The sequence below is a fragment of the Trichechus manatus genome, unplaced genomic scaffold (assembly GCF_000243295.1).
Source record: "Trichechus manatus latirostris isolate Lorelei unplaced genomic scaffold, TriManLat1.0 scaffold00016, whole genome shotgun sequence".
Classification (NCBI taxonomy): Eukaryota; Metazoa; Chordata; class Mammalia; order Sirenia; family Trichechidae; genus Trichechus; species Trichechus manatus.
The window spans coordinates 27,078,246-27,087,365 of NW_004443952.1; the positions used below are offsets into that span (position 1 = coordinate 27,078,246).

The 9,120-nt window shown below is 49.5% G+C and overlaps 1 protein-coding gene across 3 annotated transcripts in view; it reads left to right on the forward strand.

Annotated features, from left to right (window-relative positions):
• SPMIP6 (sperm microtubule inner protein 6) overlaps positions 1-8,733 on the forward strand; it is a 27,168-nt gene extending 18,435 nt beyond the window's left edge. Inside the window, exons 2-7 of one of the 3 annotated variants that reach the window (XM_004372324.2) lie at positions 3,146-3,290; positions 4,934-5,049; positions 6,182-6,257; positions 6,468-6,697; positions 7,810-7,896; positions 8,573-8,733. In XM_004372324.2, coding sequence (XP_004372381.2) covers positions 3,146-3,290; positions 4,934-5,049; positions 6,182-6,257; positions 6,468-6,697; positions 7,810-7,896 — 654 coding nt within the window. In that variant the 3' untranslated portion in view covers positions 8,573-8,733. Of the gene's footprint in view, positions 1-3,145; positions 3,291-4,933; positions 5,050-6,181; positions 6,258-6,467; positions 6,703-7,809; positions 7,897-8,572 lie in introns of those variants that run through there. The other 2 variants (XM_004372323.1, XM_023727328.1) reach the window with 2 other exon arrangements.
• Positions 8,734-9,120: the final 387 nt, after the last annotated feature.

Below are 9,120 nucleotides of genomic sequence, written 5' to 3' on the forward strand. Positions count from 1 at the left end.
TCAGCAGAAACATGAATATGAGATAAAAAGTCAATCACATTTCTTTACACCAACAGTGGATATTTAGGAAATATAACTTTAAAAATACATCCTTTATTCTTGCTACAAAACATAAAGGTAACTAGAAATAAATCTAACAAAAAGTGTGCAAAACTGTATGATATTATTGCAAAACTGTATGATATTATTACAAAACTTTATTGAATACTTTTTAAAAATAATTACATAAATGGAGAGAGATAACATGCTCATGGATAGGAAAAGTCATTATCATAAAGATTCAGTGCAATTCTGATTAAAATCCCAATGAATTTTTGAAATTTTGAGGAATTTGACAAGCTGTTTCTAAAATTTATACAGAGAAGCAAAGGTCCAAGAAATAGCTAAAATACTCCTGAAGAAGAAGGGGACTTGCCCAATCAAATATTAATGCTAGACAGCAACTCATTGGTTTGATTATAAAGCTACAGGAATTAATAAAGTATATTATTACTGTAGTGATAGATAAACTGTTTAACAGAATAGAATAGACTAGAAACAGATCCACACATAGATGGAAACAATATACAACAGAGATGCTGAAAGTAAAGCCATGGAAAAAGATATACCAGGCTTGAGGTGGCATTACAAATCTGTGGAAAAGATAGATTACTCAACGGGACAATTGATTATTCATATGGATAAAAACAAAATTTATCCTTACCTCACACCAAACCCAAAAAGCAACTCATGAAAGATTAAAGACTTAAGTATGGAAAGTAAAACTGTATACCATTTAGAAGAAAGGACAAAATCTCCATTATCTTAGAGTATGGATAGATTTCTTAAATAAGTCATAAAAAACACTAACCATAAAAGAAGAGATTAATAAATTCAACTATGTTAAAATTAAGAAGTTCTATTCATCGAAAGACATCATAAAGAAAATGAAAATACAAGCCACAAACTAAGAGAAGATACTTGCAATGTGTAACTGACAAAGGATTAATATATAGAATATATAACTAACTGTAATTCTCTGGGTTAAAATTGAATACACACGTATTTTTCCTCCTGAAACCCCTCTAAAACTACAGTAAATGGATATTTAAGGCACAAACCTACAAGGATGGGGAGAAAGGAGAGGGGACAGGGAACAAAACTTTGGAAGATAAGTGGTAACTGATCCAAAGCCAGCAATGGGAAACCAAAGACATAATACAACTTAAAACTGCAGAATTTTCAAAAACCTCAGGAATTGGCAGTACTAAGTTTCTCTGGAACTGAAGATGGGATAGGGCCTAGGCTAAAATAAGAATTATTTGAAAGCCTTTTAAAAAGCAGCTAAACCCACTAATTCCCTCTCCTAGTCTATGCTACTGGGTGACTGCCCGCACCTATCCTAGCAAAAGTCAGAAGCCTTACTTTTTGGAGAGGATCTCAGACTGGGGACCCAAGTCCCAGCTTAGGGCAGGGGACAATAATAAAAAAAAAACAAAAACAGGTGGACCTTCATAGACTAAATGCTAAAACCACCAGCAGTCCTCCTGACCACTAGGTTCTCAGAATACCAGCACTAGGTCATTACTCTCAAGCCAGAGATTGAAGATGTTTCTTCTAAAGAATATGATCAGCGCAAGAGAAATACCTATAGATACTGACACAAGGGTTTGCAAAACATGGTCCAGCCAGATCACCCGAAAGTCATGCTCATGGTTGACAAATCTACTCACAGCCCAAAGCCTCCAACAAGCTTTTTCGTCTCCTATTAAACATGCACAAAGAATCAAAGATTACACACATCTGAGGAAAGGCTCTAACAGAAAAATGGATGATGTCTGCAAGTTCTTCTAAATGGCTGTTTTTGCATCTGTGAGTGTGTATGCGGTGTGTGTATCTGTGAGTATTTATGTGTATGAGTATGTATGAGAGTGTAGATGTGTAGATATATGTCTCTGTGTGTTTATGAGTGTATCTGGGTGCACAGATCTATGTGTATACCTGGACCTATGTGTGACTGTGTGTAAAGCTCAGGGAAGTGTCGCGTCATGGGGGTGTGGCCCCTGCACCCATGTCCCCCAAGTTCTGCCCCATCTCTACCTACATGGGAGTGTGACTATACAGGATCTGCCCACAGAACAGAACCTCAGCTGGACAGATGATCCCAGAAGCCCCTGTACTGGGGGTTTTCAGGTAAGTGGGAGCACTGGGAGCAGAAGGGTCTTGTCCCTGGCTAAGAAAAACCTCTGCTCTTAAGATCGTAAGGAGGAAGTGTGGGTGATACCATCACCATCCCAGCACCTCACTGCCCATTATGAGGAAGTCCTTTCTGGTGTTTCTTTTGACGGGTATCTCACCCTGTGAACCAGCTCCCTGTTCACATCAGCTGTCTGCAAAGACCTGTGAGTCCACAACTAATTTGGCATTCTGCCTTCAGGTAAGGACAACGGGAGGCCTCGATCTGGGCTTCCACACATCCAATCCAAAAAGGGTGATGGGATGAGATGAGGTGAACCCCAAGAAGTAGACAGGGTCCAGGGCCTGGACCAGGAAAAAGGTCAGGGTAGGACGAGGGCCAGGGCAAAGCGAAGTTCAGGGTCAATGGGTAATATCAGAGCCACAGCAGTTGGGGCAGGCTGGAGTTAGGGAATTAAATTTTAAAGTAGGTGCCGCTCCAGCACCACCCTCACCCTTAGGCTCCCCAAGGAGCTAGGTTCCCAGAGACCTGCATAAGGCAGCAAGGCCCCTAGGCAGCCAGCCTTTCCTGAGGCTACAGATTGTGCCCAGGGTCGGTTGCTGTTGGGGGAGACCCAGGCCCTTGTCATGCAGCACACAGTCTGGAAGAAATAGGACAGGAAGATCCAGCTCTGTCTACCCTCAAAGAGTTCCCAGTCAAGGACAGGACACAAATGAGAAAGTCAGAAAACTACCCGGACTGGCTGTAAGCCCAGGCTTGGATGGAAAGAAAGGAGGAAAGAGTGATATGAACAAAAGAACTATGCAGAGGGGACCAAGGCTGGCACGGACCCCTACTGGCATAGGAAGCAGAAGGGGAGGAGACTCACCTGGGCTGACCTTCTCCAGAAGGGCTGGACCTGGGTCCAGCAGGACTCTGGTGCTGGGTCTTTATGTATCTAGCCACTTCCTGCCCTCTCTCTTTGCCCAGGGCCTGACTCAGACCATGGAGCGCCACGTGGACCCTGAAGCCCTGCAGAAGATGGTCAGATGTGCTGTGAAGAACTACAGCTATAAAAATTGCATACCAGGCTACCCCTACTTCCCTGAGAAGTATTGGCTCTCTCAAGAGGAAGGTAGGGCCTTACCCCTCACCTAACCCTGACCCCAGCAGTGACCCCAACGATGACCTCCAACCAAACTCAGCTTGGATCTTGGCCTCCATCCTGATCCTACATCAATTTTATCCCCACCTGGGCTTCTTCCCTAACCAACCCCCACTCCAACCTGACTCCCAACCACCTAACCTAACCCTGACCCTGGAGGAGGAGATCCAACCCCTGCCTTTTGGTAGCTTCCTGTCTGTGCCACAGAACTGGAAAAATCCTGGGTCTTATCCTTAGAGATGGAGAGAGTATTAACCTCCCCTCAAACAAACAATATCCCTCCAAGTGTATTCCGGATGCCAACCCCTCCCATCTTCTTGGCAAACCTGTTGCATCCCCCCACTCCCCACCAGGCAACCCTCTGCTCATCATGCCTCTTTCTCTTCAACCTGGAAACCTTTTCTAATCTCTTTCTGCCTAAAAATTTTCTCTTGCTCTTCCTCTTCACAGCCAAGATTTTCAGAAACATAGTTTATACTCAATGTCTCTACTTTTTCCCCTCCTCTTACACCTTATGAGAAATTCTTTTTCTCACTTGGTTAGATGTTCATGGTCTGTCTCTTGTACATTCCATAAGAGCAGGGACTCTTGTTTTATTCACAGCTGTGACCCCTCCACCTGGAACAGTGCCTGGCTTCAAAAGTGTTTACTGAATGAATTGATGAAGAATTGAAATGGGGAATCTGCATCTCCTACCCTCACCCTCAAACACTAAAACTGTCTCTCATGTCTATTCTTTCAGACCATTGAGGGTGAGGGGAGAAGATCATGTAGGGCCTTGGAGGACAGGCTTAGGTGACTGAGTGGGTGGGGCTTTGAAAGGTTTTAAGTAGGGAGTGTCTTGGTCAGATTATTATTTGTGAAAAAGTATGGAAGCTCCTATGTAGATGTTGAATTCTAGGATTTTAAAGATGAGGCAGGGAGATCAGTAGGCTAATAATAACTTTCCATGTGCCAGGCACTGTTCTGTTTTACATATATTAACTCATTTAAACCTCACAACAACCCTATGAAGTAGAGAGAATTACTGCCCTCATTTTAAATTTGAGGAAACTGAGACACAGCAAAATTAATTAACTCAGTCAAGGTCACACACAGCCAATAACAGGCAGAGCTGAAATCTGAACCCAGACAGTCTATCTGCAGAGTCCATTCTGTTGACCACATTATACTGTCTCCTGATTAAGGCACTGCAGAGATACAGGGGTGAGCTGACAGGCGACTGGAGAAGAGAGGATAGATTCAAGTGATTTTAAGGAGGCAGAATAGGTAAACGTTGATGCCTGGATGTGGGAGATGAGGGAGAGGGAGGAATGGGGAGGAGGCCGCATTTCCAGCTTGGCTGTTTCAGAAAGGATAATATGAGGATAAAAGTGATTAGCTCAGAGGATCCAGATCCCACTCAGAAGCTTGCCTTCAGTGGGAAATGGGCTGCATCTCAGCTTCTAGGACAAGTTTGGGGTCAGGCTGGGCTTGGGGACTGACTTGAGGGAGATAAGTGAAAGCCAGCTCTGTGCTGGGGACTAGAGGAGAAACATCTGGGAGAGGGGTGTCCCAGGTCCTGGGTAGAGTAATGAGTAATACTGTCTAATATCCACACCACTATAATCAAGCAGACAAATGCAACCCAAACTATCTGTATGGTGACCGGTACGCCACATGGAGGATAGGACGTTACAATAGCGCCGGCTGGAACAAGTATACCAACTGCCTGCCCCGGCTGCCTAAGGTATCTACTTTGCCTGGCATAGATGCCTGGGGTCTGGGAAGCATACCCCTTCCCCATCCTTGGCATAGTGACACCATCAGTTCCTTATCCTTTGCCCATCAACAATGCTCCAGGGCTCTTCACCATCCATGAAACTAGTGTTTGTATTTCTAGGGAACAAGAAAGCCCAGGAGGGGGCTGTGTTGAGCCCCTGAGTCCCAGTTTTTTGGGCACCCTGAATCCCAACCTCTGATGATAGGTCCCCTAAGTCCCAATCTCTGACCAGGCTCTGTGGGGTACATCGCTGGCATGTACTCTTTGAAGTGCTGCCTTTCTGAAGGTTGCCAACTGCCCCCTCCCTCTGTGGTGCAGTCCCTGCGACATTGGGGCTGACCATGGGGCCAAGGATGAGCTGAGCATACTTGCTCCACCTGACCCTCCTTTGTGATGTGAGCAGGGACAACAGGAGGAGGAGCAAGGCCACTCAGGGACAGCACAGATATAGGCAATTCTTACAAGGAGATAGGTGGGAGTTTAACCCCGACAGAAGAGGGAATGCGAAAGGATCTGAGATCAGAGCAGTGCTTCCTAACCTTAGGCTGACGCTGACCAAGGGGTTGACTGAAACCTTCCGAATCAGAACTTTCTCAAGACTCAGAAATTTTCACAAGTTCCTCAGGTGAATTTGACAGGCAGGCAATATTGAAAATTCCTTATTAGATAGACACCGAGACACAGCTAGACAGAGTCAGCTAGACAGAGACCCGTTGCCGTCGAGTCGATTCCAACTCATAGAGACCCCATCGGACAGAGCAGAACTGCCCCATAGGGTTTCCAAGGAGTGCCTGGTGAATTCGAACTGCTGACTTTTTGGTTAGCAGACAGAGAGGGTGAAAATCAAAGACAAGCTCTAAGGCAGGGTCGTCCGCGGCCCAGAGCCACACCTCGTCCACCTACAGCACCTCCCCCCGGGAGGCGGAGCAAACGCGTTGCCAGGAGACAACGCCAAACACTAAGAGCCGGGAGGGTAGGGGAGCCACAGAAGGGCGGGATAAGATGAGGCCTGGGGAGGGTCTGAGTGTCCTGGGAGGTGCCCCCAAAGGCAGAAGCTCTTCCCGGTCAGAGCTTGAGGTAGCGTATGTGTCATGTCCAGGAGGCTGGAATGGAGACGGTAGTTCGAGGAACGCCCTTGGAGTACCCTCCTAAACCTGAGCGGCTCAATGCCTACGGTAACGGGGGATGTGGTGGTGGAAGGGCACGGGTAGCGTGAGGCTCAGCAGGTTTCGGGTGGGGTGGACTTTGGGGACAGAGGCAAAAGCCGAGGGCCCTGGAGAGTGTAACCGTTTCTATCTGTCCGTTTTTTTGTCTTCGTCTCTCCCTGTCTCTTCCCATCTCTGTGTCACTGTCTCTGGGTCTCCTGGGTTCGGCTGCGGGCTCAGAGCGCGAGGTCGTGGTAAACATGCTGAATTCGCTGTCGCGGAACCAGCCGCTGCCGCAGATCGCTCCCCGATGCGGGTGTGTGGACCCGCTGCCGGGCCGCCTGCCCTTCCAGGGTTACGAAAGCCCTTGCTCGGGCCGCCACTACTGCCTGCGCGGGATGGACTACTATGTCACCGGGGCGCCCTGCCTTCAACGCCGCTTGCGGCCAGGGTGCTGTGAGCAGCCGACTGTAAGGTTCGCAGGGACTGGACCGCCTCTGCCGGGCCCCGCCCCAACCAAGCCCCGCCCCCCGGCTGCGCGCACTCCACCCCGCTCCCAGCCCGCCTCCAGCGAGGTCCGCCTCTTGGACCCCAGGGTCTGAGTGGACAGCTGGGGAGGGGGAACTAGCATGAAGGTTCCTGCAAGTTCCCGACCCCGTCCCTCCTGAATGGGCTCAAGGTCATCCGGGCTCTTGTATCTGCCCTGGAGATTCTGCCAGAGGGTTTTTGAGAAAGAAACCCGGCACACCAGTCGCATAACTTTCCCATGTCCACCAGCTCGGCCCCTACCTCGACACCCAGCTGTGGTGACGCAGGTCTTAGCCAGAGAGGTGCCACGTGTCCTCGGAAAAGTGTCCTCTCTTTCTGGGCCTCAGGTCCCCGTCGGTGGTAGGCTGGGTCACTGCTGGGAGCTAAGTGAGCAAGGAAATGCTGACCGCCTTACCAGAGCGGCCCTTGCCTCCTCGGAGACCCGCCATCCTCCGGAGCGAGACTCTCTCACGTGTAACAGCTGGAAAAACAGCACTTTCCCTGCACCCAACGGCATACAGGGCGGGACGAGCCTGGGAGAACTCCAAAGTCTGCGTCTGTCTAGAGAGCTGGGCAGAATGGGGTCCTGAAACCCTATCCTTAACCTACCATGTTGATCCCCCGCCCCTCCCCGAGGAGGGGAGAGCGTGGTGCCTGGTGTGAGTCCGGATCTTAACCCTCACAGGGGCGTGGGGGTGGGGGATGGGAAAGTGCCTGGGCGGGGCTCAGAAACGTTGATAGTGCTGGAGAAATGCTGTCCCACGGCGGGGAACGGGACTCCTAGTTCCTCCAACAACCGGAGTCTGACCCTCTCCAGAGTCCAGCGTGCTCCACATCCCGGCTTGGGCGGCAGAATGGGGCCTTACGGGGAGGGGGACTTCCCTCCCACAGGGCTTCCCGGAGGCGGTGCTGCGGTGGTCTTAAAGGGTATGGAGACCGAAGGAAAGCCTCTCAGGGCCGTGAAACTGACTCCTGAAGCACCGCCCAGAGGCCTGGTCTGGATTGGGGGTTAGGGGAAATATCAAAAGGCCCTGCCCACCGCTTTCCCCTCCAGGGCTGCATCTCCCTACGAACACCGAGCCGGAATGCAATGTGCTGTTACAACTCCCCCACCGTCGTACTACCCATATCCGAACCTTAGGTAAGTCTGATGCACACGTATACGCACAAGACAGGCTTGTCCCCTTGGTGCAGCCGGGGGAACTAGTTGGGGTGGGAACTGTCCACTGCAATGCACTGACTGGAAGATGCCACGCGGGGGCGCAAGTGCCCTGAGGAAGTCAAAGCAGGCTAGGAAACGGAAGACCCCCACCTCCCCATGATAGGCAGGCCTGTATTGAGGGGTCAAAGTTTGGTAGTGGGGCTTAGAGTCAAGATATCAGGGCGTTGGGTTCACAGCTGGAAGAGTAAGAAGTCAATGTTAAAGAACAGATATTGGGAATTAGAAATGAAACAGTAGAACCCGAGGTCATTGTTGGAGCCTAGGGTCAGTGTTAAACCAGAAAACCAAACCCACTGCTGCAGAGTCAATTCCAACTCATAGTGACTCTGTAGGGCAGAGTAGAACTGCTCCACATGGTTTCCAAGGCTGTAAATCTTTACAGAAACAGATTGCCACCACATCTTTCTCCCACGGAGTGGATGGTGGATTCGAACCGCCAACCTTTTGGTTAGCAGCCAAGTGCTTTTAGCCACTGCACCACCAGGGCTCAGTGTTAGGGGACATAATGTTGAGATAAAGTCACCATTGAGAATTAGGGTCTGTTGTGCACTTGGATATATGAGGTCCAAAAGGGCTGACCCATCTCTCCCCACAGATGGGACACAAGTCACTTCAAGAAGACTGGTGGTCCGTTGAGAAACAACTATGTTGTCCATCCTGAGTTTGTGTCTGAGACCTATCCTGAGTATGGCCGCTGGTAGAGCCCAGGCTGGCCAGGCCAAGGGGGATCAGCAATAAATAAACTCTTCACCCCCAGAGGCTGCCTCCTGTGTCTTACCCAGCAGGATCTGACAGTGAAGTCTCTGTCACTTAAGCCTCTGCTAAGCCTCCTCAGCTAAGATGGAGTTTCTCAAAGTCACCCTGCCCTAAGTCATCCCCCTCCCCCCCATCTCAGTACTTCCCTTGGGTGGCCCTGAGTGCCCTCCTGACACAATAACAGTAGCCCTACATCCAGCTGGTGTCCTCTCCTCCACCCCAGAGCCCAAACTAATCTAGCCATGCAGGGAAGACTCCTCCTAGGCTGGGTCCATCTACTTCCTACCCCATGAGGCCCTCCAGCTGACAGTTCCCCAGTAGGCCCCCCAAACTTGGGCTCTTGAATCTCAGTGGTCCCAGAATCCTCCAGTCCACAGTCAGTCCTGT